Below are 16,258 nucleotides of genomic sequence, written 5' to 3' on the forward strand. Positions count from 1 at the left end.
ACACAAAATGTAATTACACATTCTTAGTCTTGGGCAGGGTACAGACAGGGAAAGAACTGCAAACAGTCCTGTAGTCTTTTAAGTGTGCTTTTAATAGAGATAGGGCAAAAGAAATTCTAAGACTGTTTCAGATGTATTGTAGGACTGAAAAAGTGAATGAATTGATTTTTCAGGGAGCCAGGATTCTGAGGAAGAAGGGACACAGAAACACGGAATGGGGAAAGCAAGAAAGAACCCTATGAGGATGGACTGCAATTGGAGGTACTAGTGCGAACTCATGATTTCTGAAATCAAACATCATGTGCCTATGACATGTAAAATGTATGTGTACATGCATATCCATGTGTGTATGTCTGTATATGCACATTTTCTAGTTCTGTCTGAATAGGCCTAGAAGCAAGACGACACCCAGTAGCAATGACACGTAGTAGCAATGAGCCTACACAGCAGCCAGCAGATCTATATATCGGTTATCATTCCCCAGAGTTCCTTGGAGAAACTGCTGATTCCAGATCCTGGGACATATTTAAGATAATGTCCTTTAAAAAAAAAAAGGTAGTGGAAGCCACAAGGACATAGAAACAAGATTGAAATGGAAGGTACTCCTAACTGGTCAAATCTCAGACCATTTTAAGTACCAAAGTAAGTAATGAATTATAAGCCATTGAAAAAAATAGAAAAACAGGAGTCCAAAACAACAGTAACTATAAAAATTCATGTGGACAGATATGGACTAATGAATGGAAGGATGGGAGAGAAAGGAGGGTTCAGGCTTACAGAGAACGCTGTGTCAACTGGTACGTAAGAAGAAATGCTGGAGTTGGAAAATCACCATTTTGTAACTGTCAAAGTAAAGACAGAATAAGCAAGAATCATCAATGGATGCTAAATATTGGGGGGAAAATGTTGATGTTAAGCATGGACTTAAAAAGAGCCTTCCACAGATTGCTTATCAGGTGTAAGGTAAAAAACAGTCACTAGGGCTTCCCTGGTGGCGCAGTGGTTGAGAGTCTGCCTGCCGATGCAAGGGACACAGGTTCGTGCCCTGGTCCGGGAAGATCCCACATGCCGCGGAGCGGCTGGGCCCGTGAGCCATGGCTGCTGAGCCTGCGCGTCTGGAGCCTGTGCTCCGCAACGGGAGAGGCCACAACAGTGAGAGGCCCGCGTATGGCAAAAAAAAAAAAAAAAGTCACTATACATTGGAGAAACTGAACGACACCTTGACCAGCTGACCAAAATTAACAGTGAGGAGAAGATGGGACACCGTGTAGTTATTCTGACCAAGAATGCATAGCCTGAATCTAATCGTGAGGAAACCCAAAATGAGGAACATTCTATTATTAAACGGAGGATAGGGGAGGAGACAGAAGACTGTATTTTTCAAAAACAGCTCAACACCATAAAAGACAAAGGCAGCCATGGAAATGACCCAGGGTAAAGGAGATTAAGGGAAGGTAAGCAACTCAACAAATGATAAAATAAAAATGGTAAAATCTTAACAATAGGTCAATCTGAATAAAAGATGTGTTGATGTTCTTTGCACTATTCTTACTCTTGCCAATATCTGGTAAATTTGAAATCCCTTGAAATTATTTCCATATAAAAAGTTAGAAAAACAATTAGGAAGGCCTGACATTGGGTTACTAATCTCATGTTTTGCCAAACAAGGTTATTACAATGCAATCATGAAAAAACCCCATACTACCACCATCTACAATTATATCACTTTGTTTTAAAAAAGTGTGAGGAGAGGGCATATTAAACATCCCAAGCATAGCAATGATGTTAAATAAAAGTATGGTCCTTTAAAATGAATAAATTTAGATTTATGAAAAAGACATCACATTATCCTAATTTTTCTCATTTCCCCATGGACCAGGGACAGCTATGTCAGCTTGGTGTTAGGGAATTAGTATTCTAAGTGGTGCATTTTCGACAATGGATGAAGTATAGTTCAGTGGAAAGAGCACGGAGTCTGGAGACAAATGTTGAATTCAAATCCTGGCTCCAGCAATTACCAGCTTTGTAACCTAAGTTCTCTTAGCCAGTTTCCTCAACTGTAAGGCAGATGGCTAAATCACAGAGTGTTAAGAGAATTAAATTAATGTATCTAGAATAATGCTTGACACAGAGGTGCTCAACAAATGTCTCCTCTCTTCCTTTGCTTGGTAGCCACCTTTCTATTCTCTGGAGTTGTATATGACTGGGGCCACACTGGTCCTTTCCTCCTTGACCCCAAAACACAAACCCACTAGGATCATGTAAGAAACTGAATTATCCTGAGAATAAACCTCCTTTTTGGAGGTAAATTTCATGAAAATAGAAGCCAGATATATTGCATAGTAGAATAAAAAGACACAAGACTTATAAAAACAGATGAGTTGGGGCATGGCTGGTAACTAATGAGGCCTCTTAAGGAGGTAAAGACAAGAGGAAGAAAGACAGTACTTGTTTATCTTAGAAAGGTCTGCTGCTCAAAAAAAAGAAAACCAGTATATTTTTTTCTTCATATATTCACAGGTCTATTTTGCAAATACCCATCCTTCTACTTCCAAGAGTGAAAAATAGCTTATGCCAAAACCAAACAGTATTAAAATCGCTAATTCTTTGTGTTTTACTAGCTATGCATCTCTGAAGAAAAAAATCAGTTCAGTAAAATGTCCATAAATTATGAGATTTCATCCAATTGTCTATTGTTTTTTTTGCTTCCCTCCACATATTTCCTGTTTACATCTAACAGGACGATTTCGTTTTATGTTGCTAATGAGAGTAATTCTTTAAAAGTCTGTTTTTTAAAATGGGAGAAAGAATTTTAAAAAATAACTAAATTGCATCATAGCAAATAAATTTATATTGCCAACAGAAATTTAGTTTAACATTTAAAATCTTTATAAAAGATAAATTCTGATTTTTTCCTTTATTTTATAATTGAAAAATGAAATCACTTAACCTGAATACTTGATACATGATTTCCTTAAAACTTCTCTATGGTAAAACAAAACTGTCCATATTTCAAGAGTGTATATAATATTATTAACACTCTTGACAATTTCAAACCAACTAGCATTGGTATAGTGTCAACTTAGTTGTGGCTATTTATGGAAAAAAGGCGCAAAGCTTATTAGGGCCCAGCAAACCAGAAATACTCAATCTTACACTGCAGAGTTCAAAAGTGGCAGTACAGTGTGAAGACACTATAAACTGCTATCTCCTTCTCATAAGTCTCTTAAAACAAAGGCTGGAAAAATACTCAGTACCTCAAATATAATAACTAACAAAAATATCTCCATTAACTACTTTTTGCCCAGAGTGATTAAGGACAAAAAAAATAGGAATTCTTGTTGCTTTATTATCTGATAAACTGCTAATAAGCTCCCGTTAGAAGTTCTTTACACATTACACCAAGTCGTCTTGGTCTTCTGATCATATATATATTCACATATATATATGCATTTTTTCAAGTAAAGAAATGTTTAACAGATGTAAACTATTTATTGAATATTTGCCACCAAATATTGTTAAATACATTATCTTGCAGCATATCGCTTTCAAGTTAAAATGTCAGAAACAAACACCAATATTTACAATTCTTTTAAGGAATGTTATATAATGACACATTAAGGCGTAAATTCTTTTGGCTTATAATTCTTAAAAGAATGATAATAGCAAAAGTGATGCAAAATCTTCAGTGTGAGATTATGATTAAGCTACATTTTACAAAAATATGGTGTAAGATGGCAATAATCCCATTCAACATCCTGGATTATTAGATCCCTTCAGGAGGGATTGATAATTTATACAGTCAAACTTTTAAATTTACAGATAAAGGCAGTCCAATACTGCCACTGAGAAGTACATCTCTTAACATATACAACTTTCAGGCCACAGTTTTGAAGGTCTGAAGTATCAAGTTGGTTTGATGAATTAGTCGGTTGGCACTTATGAACACATTTATTGCCCTGTTTCAAAAAAAAAAAAAAAAACAATTAATTTTATCCCCCCAAAAATCATCCTTTAAAAATATTTTATACTTAAAATGCTCTACTAGCAGTAGCAATAAAATCAATTTAGGAAAAAAAAAAAAAAGGCAAGATAGTACTGAGTAGCACAAATTTTATCCCAGCTTGGAACTGAAGAGTCCTGCATCATTTGAAACTATCTAGGAATTACTGCCCCCTAGTGGTTCTGGCTGGCAATAAGGTGTTGGTGGGCTGCTAATAATGGGTGGCACCTCAACAACCAGAGTTCACTTATAGGTCAAAAAAATAACTGGCCAAAGAAGAGGATTCAAACATAGTCTCCAGCTGCAGTTTCACAGAAGTTACCAAAAAAAACATCTGCTAAAACATTATACTCAGTCTCAAAATCTGTATATCAATGGGCATGATAAATACTTAAGAAAAAGCTCATTATTTTGAATCTGATTCATCCCAATCTCTTACCTTCTTTCAAAAAAAAAAAAAAAAAACGAGGATTTTACTTTTAGAATATACTTTTAAAAGAAAATAATCATATGGTTTCAATATTTATGAGTCCACAATATATAAAAATATGTTCTTAAAAAATTACTTAATGCTGCACCATATTTCCTATCAGTCCATTTTCATATGACCTGGAGCACAGAGGTGACGCCCTAGTCCCCTTGCGTGGCCTTATCAGTTTCTCAGTAGCAAAGCTAAGCTTGTACAGTTGTCCCTTGGTATCCAAGAGGGACTGGTTCCAGGACCCCCCTCAGGTACCAACAACTGTGGATGCTCAATACCCTTACATAAAATGGTGTAGTATTTGCACATAACCTATGCACACCCTCCAGTACACTTTAAATCATCTCTAGATTCTAACCTGTAATACCTAATACAATGTAAATGTAATGTAAATAGCTGTAAATACACTATAAATGCTATGGAACTTTCTGGAATTTTTTTCCCCAAATATTTTCAATCCATAATTGGTTGAATCCAGGGATGTGGAACCTGCAGATACTAAGGGCTGACTGTATCTTCATCCTAAACATTCCTCAAAAAAGGGGGACTAGGAAGAATTAGATGAATCAATGCAAATTCATCCTCCTACTGAAAAATGGCTCAAAGATCAGGCTCTATTAATAATTTTCAATTTTGAGGAAACAGGGACAAAAGTTGTGGCACATTATTCATACGCAAATAATGGTAATTTAAACAAGCTGCTGGAGAAAAAGTAGTAGAGAGCTTGAATAATCCATATGCCTGTTTAAACTGTTAAAAATAACTATGGCACCAAGGCACCAGGAGTTTTAAAAACTGAACCCAAGTGATTCTAACATACAAACAGGAATGAGAGTGAGTAATTTCAGATTAATGAAAATTATGTTCCAAATGAATTTATACCTTTCAGTGTGCTTATTCCACGATAGTTCTCAATTAATCAGTATCATAAATAATTTTCTTAATGCAAATTATTCTTTTAATGTGTTTTTTGGTTATTTGGGCTTAGCAGGGGAGACCAAGGAAAAATAGTTGTAAGTTTATTTTCAGAACACACCTGCTAGCTTATTAAACTAAGTCAACAAGGTACATTTCCCCTAGACAACCTGAATAGTAGTATGAAACAACACAAAACCATTAATAATATCTAGCTCAATATCTTTAAGTTAGAATAAAATGTAAATATTTCAACCTGTTTGAACTATTTAAAATAATTATGAAAATCAATATACCATTCTAATGTATTTTTATTATTTTTAATATTACTACAGTAATATTGTAATAGTTTGACATGGATATTGGGATCTTAAAATGTCAATGGTGGGATAGGATGTTAGAGGTCCCTGCCAATTAGAGCTGAAATAATCACCACTTATTCTTCTGCTTCAAGCACTGTAGGAAATTGGTCTTGTCCACAAAACTCTACTTGAGGTACAAAGAATTCTCTGTAAGGTATGAAGCTGCAGAAGACATAGCCTCTGCATCAGTTTATACATTATATGTACATGTGTATTATACATAAATCACATAAGATTACTTGGCTTTCTAGAATGTTCTACAGCCAAATGTATGTAAATTTTAAAATAATGTCATATTTACCTTTTTAGTATATACTTCCTGTCTTATAGAAAGCCCTCCCTATTCCAGGACAGTGGATCACAACCGTTTACAGCATTTTAAAAACACGTGAAGCACTTTTACAAAAACACACCTGAACCCTGACCCCATTCCAAGCCAATGGAGTCAGAATCTCTGAAGGTTAGGGCCAAGGCACTGGGATTTTAAAACACTGAACCCAAGTGACTGTAATGTGCAAACAGGATTGAAAACCACTGTTTTAACAATAGTGCAGCAGTTCTTAACAGACCTGCAGGATCCATGACATCTGGAAATTTCTCAGAAATGTAAATTCTTGGGCCCACCCTAGACCTACAGAATCAGAAACTCTGGGTGGAACCCAAAAACAATCTGTCTTTAACAAGCCCTCCTCCAGGTGATTCTGAGGCTATTAAAGTTTGAGAATCACTGCTTCAGGGGTTGGTAAAGTAGGCCAGTAAGTCAAATCTCACTCACTGTATGGTCTGCGAGCTAGGAATACTTTACATTTGAAAGAGTAAAAATTTTTTTAAAAATCAAAATATTATGATGTGACAGCTGAATTATATAATTCAGTATCTATAAGTAAGGTTTTGTTAGAACACAGCCACAAAAATACCACTTGTTTCCACACTGTCTACAGCTGCTTCTGCACTACAAAAGCAGAGGTGAAGTGCTGCAGCTGCAACAAGCCCACCAAGTCAAAATATCTGCCATCTGGCCCTTTTCAGAAAAAGTCTGCAACGCCTGCTCCAGACTAGAGTCATGGCTGGATTATCAACCATTCCCTTTCTATTTTTAACAGTCTATCTTAGTAAGTTGGTGTAAGTATTAATAATATAGTAAAAGGGTTTAATTTATATGATTTTAGTATCATATAAAACCACATAATTTTCTAATTCTTAAAAGAAAAGGATGATAAATGACAATACTTACTTGCCATCTTTAAAATAGGTTTTCAGAGTATCACTGAAACTTTTGGAGTACTTTACAAATTCTTTCTTTTGGTGTTCAAGTGCCTGCAGACATCAAAAATAATTTTAAAAAATACTAAATAAAAAAAGAGAAGTTAACACAAAAGCCAAAGTCAAAGACAGGAGATTACACAGAATACGAACGTACCTTATATTACAGATAAGCATTTTTAGGAGTATTTACTTAAATATATGTAACAGTATATTTAAATGCAAGGACAAACCCAGTCATTAATGATACAAAACCATTTCCAATAGTTCAACAGTCTTATTATTTAATTCAGTAAAATGACTAAGTGTAAACCAATATCTAGGGCGGCAGCTTGCAAGGCTTCTACTAAACTTACCCTGCGGTTCTGGTATTGATATTTCTTGAAGACACTGTTCACTGTATCAAGAAGTTCTTTTATTGCGCTAGCTATATCCCTGTTGGGTGAGGAAAAAAGAATCTTCTTAAAATCAGTTTCATTTGAAAGAAGCCTACATTTTTTTAAAGAATCACTGCACTGTTAACTACCATATGAACACTGCATCAAGCACAAATACTTGACTGGCTAGTTGAATGAGGGTTTTGGCCTGTACCCTCCTGTGATCCCAGCTACTCTTGCACTGCTGACAAAACACTGCACAACTAACATCAGCTTTCCCAAATCAGTAACATTTCATTCAGCATTACGCACTCAAATTTATAAGAAAATACCTCTGCCTCTCACCTTTTCCGGTTACAATTCTTCCTTTTTCTGGCTCATGTAGGTGAATTCAAGCAACCATATCATCCACTTTTGCTATTTCATGAACAATTATATGAAATTTTGCTATTACATGTAACTCATTTCTGTACTTAAAACACCAAATTACAGACCTGATGTAGTTTTGAAACATAGTTTCAAACATAGTTCTGATGTTTAAAATATTTCCTCCTCAGATGTAGCTCTTCTCTCTTAAGACACATCTATTCTCTTCCAAACTTTTGCTGACACTATTTCCTTCAGAAAATATATTTAAATTTCTGGGAGACAAAATCAGAATACTCTTCTACCTTAACCTTTTCAGCAATCATCCTTTGAGTATATATGTATCAGCACTTTTCTCCCCTTTCTAAAGAAAGAGAGAAGAAATCAATAATTCTCATCTGACTTGACTATTCTTCCTATCCATGTACCATTTTCTAAAAAGTCTTCTTATCTTTTGTATCTATGCCCTTTTCAATTTCCATGTTCTAACTTCATAGTAATATTTTGGCAAACTGAACTTACTATAATTCTGCATTCTCAAATAGCCTCTCAGTCTCTAAGGCAAACCTTCTCTTTTTCACATCCATTCTTAGCTGTTAATTGCTACAAAAACTTTTACTGTTCAAATGCAATGCAAGTGTGAAGATATGAATTAGTAAAACATCAACCTAGACCACCCCAAACATAACCTTTTATTACCTACTTTTTAGTCACAAATCTAAGATTTCAGTTATTTCACACCTAAAACATTTCAGCTATACTATTTAAAGAAAACAAAAGGCTCCGTGTCCAGATTTTTGTGTGTACGTGTGTGTTTCACAGCTTATTTCTAGTAAATAAGCATATGGAAATTCTAAAAATTACAAATATACAGAATTTTGGTATAAAAAAGTATTTTAGCCTATTCTGAAGTAGTAATGATATTTTTATTAAATATTTCAATAACTATTTCCTTATTACCTCTTGTATTTCAAATATTGGCATCAGGCTGAAACATTAAAACATTAGATATTCAAACAGGATAATGAATTTACATAATTACATCTGTCCACTCTTTTTTGTTTTTTGGCCTCTAGTAATAACAATTTTAAGTTACATTAACTATTCCTTTCATTTATGTTTTTGAGAAAGTTGAATCCTTCTGTATTGCTGTGATGGGTGTAAGCCCCCTACTGCTTAATAAAATGGTGTCATATGACCATCCCATTATGTGAGAAAAATTAGTTTCAACAAATAAAAAATGTCAAATCTCTGAATATGGAAGATTCTTCAAACCCACAATAAGCTTATTCAAAAGGGATACAACAAAGAAAATTATAGTGATCAGACAGCTGTTTATACACAACCATACCTTCTTGTGTACTTTAATGAATATTGGGAGTCTGTATGTACTTGAAAAGAAAAGGGTAAAAAATCTCCCCAGGTGATTCTGCTGATGAACCAGGTTTGGAAACCACTGCTTGGAAACCCAGAACCTAGAGCTAATCCTTGATCCACTATTTGCCACGAAGCTTTATAAAGACCAAGGCTGTTTATCCCTAGGCCTGGCCTTTTCTAAAACAATCTGCAGCAATTTATGTCAAATATTATGTCATCTGTATGTACATGGAACAGCATTTTCATTTATGGCACTAAGGTTTGCACGAGGGAAGCTAAATTATTTTAGTAACTACCAGAGGGTTTGTCTCCTATAAGAGAAAATACCGGCACACACACACAAAATACTTCAGACAATTAAACAAAATAAAGAACTGGGGAAAACCTGAGGGTAAAATAATTATAATGCAATTATATGCAGTTTGGAGTTAACGGATTCTGTGATACAGTACATATAGTATGTGTAAACAGAAAGGAATTTTAGCAACATGCAGGTTGCTAAAGGGGTTAAGGGGGCAACTCTGGGGAACATATACGCTGAAAGAGAGGACCACAGGCATCAGAAGAAACATAATACATCTTATTAAAAAAATTGCATGGAATAGTAAAGCTTCTAACTGTATCCACCAAATTTGTATAATTATGTTTATACAAACACTCTAAAGGAAGGAAATTCCTACACTGTATGTTTAGTTTGGTCTAGACTGGACACCTCTGGAAAAGCTATTTTGAGGCCAGCATCAAAACCAAACACTGGTAAATTTTCACCTCTGAATATGCAAATGTAGATTATAAAGAGTAAACAGGGGCTTCCCTGGTGGCACAGTGGTTGAGAGTCCGCCTGCCGATGCAGTGGACACGGGTTTGTGACCCGGTCGGGAAGATCCCACATGCCATGGAACGGCTAGACCCGTGAGCCATGGCTGCTGAGCCTGCGCGTCCGGAGCCTGTGCACCACAACGGGAGAGGCCACAACAGTGAGAGGCCCGCATACCGCAAAAAAAAAAAAAAAAAAAAAAGAGTAAACAGATAAATGCATAGCTTTCTGGACTATTAAATCACCAGTTTCCACTAGTCATCCATTAATTGGAATGTATCCTAAGAATGAATTTTATAAAATATTTGCATAAGCTCAAATGTAGTCAAACACATTCATTAATCAAAAGTACTTTTAAAATAATTTGTTTGCTGGATCATTTTTCCTAATCAACTTCATAGAGAGAGGGAAAAAAAATCTTATTTCACAATGCTTTAGGTGCTGTGAGTGTATGCTAGGTTCTGTGCTAGGTACCATGTATATCATTTCAATTCTTACAACTATTACCCTCATCTTCACAGGCAGAAACTAGAATCACAGAAGCTAAGCAAATTATCCAAGGTCACACAGCAAAACGCTGGAATGGGGAGTCAAACCTAAGTCTGCTGATATATACAAAAATATATGGATATTTGTTAGCTGACAGGAATCTTTCCTCCTATAACATATTGTACAGTACTTGGTATAGTAGGTATTTGATCCATGCTTATTGAAAAATATTGTTAAAATATTTTGAAAGAAGAGGATATCCACCTTAAATATGAGAAAGTAAAATATTTTAAAGAAAAATAATAACTGTACAATATGTTGTGCTTGAAGGATAAACCATTTTATATTTTTGTGCAATTTTATCCACTAATTTGTCAAACAATTAACACTGGTAACAATAAATATCAAAAGTTATCAATATATATCAGTGATACAAATAATTATACCTTAGCCATCCATGCTAATACACACATGGTTGAATTTCAGTCTCAGAAACAATACACATTATCAACAAACTTTCCATGGCAAATTATCCCTCCTAAAATGGATATGAAATAAATTTTAATTGCCAATAATCTTAATTCAGTTGGCTGAGTACACTTCAGAAAACAGAAATGAAATATTACTACTGCCCCATAAATGAGAGACAAGACCCCAATTCAGCCCTTGTCAATGACTAAGGACAAGACTCTTAGGCTCTTGACCTCAACTCCCTTTTGATCAAAATGTGGCTATTAATAAATTGGTTTTCAAACGTATCTCTTTAGAGCCACACTGGGTTTAGCAGAGATGTCTCCAGGACTTCCTAAGATGGAAAGAGAGTATCAAAGTAGCAAGATGAGGGCTCCGGACCTACCATCTCTATCCGAGCTTCAACTACAACAACACCATTCTGCCTCTTTCCTACTGACACCTAGATAGGATGTCCTTTACCACACCTCTTCCAAACAGCAGAAACATTCTTTTCTTCAATCACCAGATTAGATCAATGTTATGAATCTATAATTGGGAAGCAGCAGAGAAGTCCCTGGAGTCAGTCTGCTTAGGTTCAAACCAAGTTACAGAAATGTAGCATATGATCACCAAAATAAATTAAACCTTAAATTATTTGAAAATTTTAGAACTAAGTGTTTAAACAGCTGTGTTTGAGATCACTGCTAATTTATCCTTTTATGGGCCAAACGTGTTCACTTTATACCAAACTGAAAATAAAAAGCTGTATTAAAAAACTGTTAAAGAAAGTTGGGGCTTTCCAATAAAGGTAAAATATTTACCTTAGGGTTTATCCCCTGTGACATGGATTTTGGCTAGTCAATGAAGTCTTTTGTACTTTCTGATCTTCAATTAGAGGACCAAAAAGAAGAGGGTCACTCCTTGATAGCTGGGTTGGCACCTATCACCGTTATTTTCTAAAATGGGTCATACTCCTCCCTCTAACCCACTCAAAATAGGTGGCCAAATAGCTAAAATAGAATTTTGCAATGTGAATTACACGGAATACTCTTCCCCTGAGAAGTATGCTAATATTTATTCCAAGGCAGCCTCTTTCAGCTTTTTAAAGATACAATGTATGATGCAGCTTCTTCCAGAAAAAGATCTGTGCTAAGTTCTTCCTTTCTAGCAATTTCTACCTGTGGTTTCACCAAAAGGTTGCATTGATAGTGCCACTACAGTTATTCCCGGCTTTCTCTGTCTTCTACCCATTGAGGCTGAAGAAAATTATCTGACTCTTTAGTTTGAAAATACTTACCTAGAAATTATGCTTGGAGCTTCCCCCTCATTCCTCCGCCCTCTCACCCCCAAGGAGAGTGCCCCTGGGTTGAGGCACTCGTGCCCCTGCTTGAGAATGACCCTTTTTGCTGCTGCCCATCAACCAGCCTCCTGGCCTCACACAGTTCTCAGCCTTTTTTAATCTACATCCCAAAGGCAAGGATTTTTGGAGGTTCACCATTTGGTCAACATTAGAAAGTGCTATTTATCACTAAGGGTACATACATTATTATGCTAATGACTTGTACCATTTCTGAAATAAAAACCAATATTGGTATCCTCTGTTATCAATCTCTATAATTTATCCAACTCCTCTCTTCACTTTAATCTGACATTTATATTTTTCCATTTCTCACGAAGTTCAAACTGCATTCCAGTTTTATGCACATTTCACTGTTTTTAAACATTCTAAAAAAATGTTACTGTACTCAGAAGCCAAAGGCACAGTTTAGAAGTTAATAATAAAAATGCAGCAATTAAAATTTTCAATTTTTTAATTTCAATTTAATATCATACCAAAGTAAAACATAAAGAATGAGTGGTTCCTTTGAAGTACTTAAAAAAAATAAGAACCAAACAAAAAATTGCTTACTTGATTGTCTGCAGAAACCTCACTCTGTCATTGATCTCATCTGGGATCTTACTGAGAATTTGTTTAAGTGCTCGTGCCTTTTCGTTTAGGTCCTGGAATTCTGGCTCCGGTCGTTCAATCATATACTCTGATAAAATACATAATAAAAAAAAAATCATGCAACTTGCTGCCAAATTCAAGTCTAAGAATTTCCAATGTGTTGGTCAAGGAGGTGGGGGGGGAGTGGGGAGATAAAGGCCAGATAATTAGGGAAGACAAGGTTGCAAACCAGAAGTCATTACCGTTCAACTTAGTTCTGTAATTATATTAGGGCTCCCTCCAAATAAAATATCAGAAAATGAAAGACTGAACATTTTCAATTTGGGGTAAATGGAAACCCATGAAACCTTAAAAATTAAAAAGATTAATAAATAAATAAATAAATAAAAATTAAAAGGGAGGCCTAATCAAGTTTTTCAGGCCTTTCAAGCTAAATTTCACAAGGAAACCTTAAAGTAAGTAATATTTGTAACAAATACAATGGCAATGGGGAATATGAGTTTAATAAAAACCTCTATACTGAATGTACTACCAGATTCATTATAGACTTGGAAACATTACAACTCTACCAACTCTTCAATATAACTCAGCCTAACAGGCTACAGATGCTCAAATCTAGAATAATGATGAGGACTTTCTCATAATTTATGGAATCAGTTAAAAACATCTACATCTACTTTTGTTCTCCCTTAATAAACATGGGAAATTATACCTCTATGTTTTTCTAAATTAGTGGGAACTGAATTTAATTCAGTTAAACTAAATTTAACTGAAACCCATTTCTAATTATTTAAAAAAGCAAAAATGTGAAAAGAGGCCAAAAGGATGATTATTACATTGTTCTCTCGAATCTGTGTTTGAAAAAAAAATACGCAATACTAAAGTTTAAAAAGAAGAAACTCATTATTTTCAAACTGGTATTTGCATAAAGTCAACACAAAATAAAATAACCATTCCAAACAGCTTGTCTCTTGGTGAAACTAGAACTCATCAAACATATTAATCAGTAGGGGAAAAAATTAAAGCATGCAGCATAAACAAATGCTTTACTTCAAGTAATTAAATCTGACAAATATAAAATAAAAATAAGAACTACATTTCTATTTTATATGGGTTTATTTTTTCCCACTTTCAAAACAATAGCAATAACAATAAGAGGGAAGGGAGAAGGGGAGGAAGTCCCTTTTATCAAATAAGAAAGATCTGGAGGAAAAGCTTTTCAACAACTGTAAGGAACTAAACAAGACTCTTTCTGATTACCTTCTACATCATCAGCTGCCATTCGAAGAAGAGACTCTGTGAAGTTGACTTCTACACTTTTTTTCTCTAAAATTTTCATAATGATGTCTTGTGTGAGTCCTGGATTTTCTTTTTCAGCCTATAAGAAAGAGGAAGCTAGTTTTGAAATATAGAAACTAAATCAGCATTTCAAAGCCAAAACCTAATTGTTTAGAACCTGTTGGGACCTCCTTAAACTGATCAACTTATAAATAAGAGCAGAAATCTTTGCAAAGCAGGTGTCGTGATGGCACTCACTTATGTTTGGGTACAGCTTGTGCACCCGTAACTTCTTATTACAGACACGGTCCCATTTTCCATTTCAACATAAAGTATTTAACATTTCCTACTTCTCATTTACACTCTCTTGCAATTAAACTAATAACAAACGTAGAAATAAAGATTATATATATACTGGTAGTTCTTCAATTACTTTTTTCAATAGATTAAAGACACTGCAGATTTTTAGCTTTTTTAGCTATTTCGACTTGAGGATCAAGCAGTAACTCATCTCACAATATTTTTTTGCAGATTCTTTACATTTAAATTAACAGAATGTCAGGAAAAACAAACCAAAACAAAAAAATAACCCGTCTTTTGGAGGTTTTGTTTTGTTTGCAGTACGCGGGTCTCTCACTGTTGTGGCCTCTCCCGTTGCGAAGTACAGGCTCCGGACACGCAGGCTCAGCGGCCATGGCTCACGGGCCCAGCTGCTCTGCGGCATGTGGGATCTTCCTGGACCGGGGCACGAACCCGCGTTCCCTGCATCGGCAGGCGGACTCTCAACCACTGTGCCAGCAGGGAAGCCCCTTTTGGAGATTTTATTGAAGCTATGTGATCCCTTAACTACATTCCCACACAACAATTTTCATTTCCTATTTTTGCAGCAAGAGTATTTCCTTCACTAGCTTTCAGAACATCATTAATCCTTTTACTACCTCCTGAGCTTGTTTCACTAATGAGTTTGCATTGATTCGATGTTACTTACACTCTCTACGGTACTAAAATCTTCTAGTCATTTCAAGATTGAGCGTAAAGAGTTCTGAGTTTACCAAAGTTAATTTTCGAGATTTTGGTTTTCCCTTGTAATTCTGTCCCATTTTATTTTAAAAAATTTTATAATCACATTGTTTCTTTTAGGATGCCTGCCAATTTTAATCATTATGCTGCTGATTTCCTATCTTTTTTGCCCTGATATTAAATAGCAAACAGAAACACAACTTATGATCTATCAGATAGCAATCTATTTGCTTCCTGATGTGCCAATTATGTTTAACCTCTGCCTCCTCAATCTGGTATCACTGCAGATTCAGCTTTATTTGGTTCCTATTGCTCTTCACATTATAACAACTTTTGCTTCTCATTAATTTCAAGTACCAAAAACCGAAAGGTTATGGAATGAAAGGAGAAAAAATATACACATTTATCTCAATCCCGGGACCATTTTAACTGCTGTCAAATGCTATACAGGAAAATCATTTTGATAGTTGATTAATAATAATAAAATATGTCCTACTGAATTCCGTTTCTTTTATAACCTGTTTTGATTTTTCCTCTCATGAATATATTTAAGGAAGAATCTACTTTAATAAATAAGATTTGCCATTAAAAGCAAAGCTGTACAAATGTGGCTTAAGACGGTATCAACATCATTAATCTGGTAAACTGCCACAAAATAACATATAGTATACTAATTAAATAAGCCACTATTTGATAACAGTGGTTTATCTTCTCTAAGTAGCATTAAATCTACCTACATAATGAATTATCTTGGAAAGCAGGGGAGCATTCTCTATGTGCTTCCAGAGAATGCCAAAAGAAAAATAATGCCTCTCTGATTAAGTTATAATAAGCTACTGAAAGAATTAAATGCTGAAAGCCTGAGAACAAAGTTTTCAATACCAAGTTCTTTTGCAGTCCCCAAATGCCAAAGCTGGAGCATTACAGAGTTCTTACAGAGGTCCCTAACTTTCTTGTTCACAGTGCTCTTAGTACCAAAAGAAATACCGAACAGTGCTGCGTATTAAGTAAAGTACAAACAACTTAATGAATACTTACATCCTAACAACTTAGTAACCTTTAAAATTACATGAATTGAAAGAAAAATATTTTATTTTATTCTTAAATAA

General features: G+C 35.0%; 1 protein-coding gene across 2 annotated transcripts in view; it reads right to left on the reverse strand.

Moving 5' to 3' along the window:
- Positions 1-1,158: 1,158 nt before the first annotated feature.
- The window catches only part of PDCD10 (programmed cell death 10), a 41,798-nt gene continuing 26,698 nt past the window's right edge, over positions 1,159-16,258 (reverse strand). For both annotated transcript variants that reach the window (XM_079922679.1, XM_079922680.1), the window contains 5 exons: positions 14,112-14,229; positions 12,813-12,939; positions 7,381-7,459; positions 6,996-7,078; positions 1,159-3,959 (listed from right to left, as the gene is read on the reverse strand). In XM_079922679.1, the coding sequence (XP_079778805.1) occupies positions 3,878-3,959; positions 6,996-7,078; positions 7,381-7,459; positions 12,813-12,939; positions 14,112-14,229 (489 nt within the window). In that variant the 3' untranslated portion in view covers positions 1,159-3,877. The remainder of the gene's footprint in view (positions 3,960-6,995; positions 7,079-7,380; positions 7,460-12,812; positions 12,940-14,111; positions 14,230-16,258) is intronic.

The sequence above is a fragment of the Stenella coeruleoalba genome (assembly GCF_951394435.1).
Source record: "Stenella coeruleoalba genome assembly, chromosome: 5".
Lineage (NCBI taxonomy): Eukaryota > Metazoa > Chordata > Mammalia > Artiodactyla > Delphinidae > Stenella > Stenella coeruleoalba.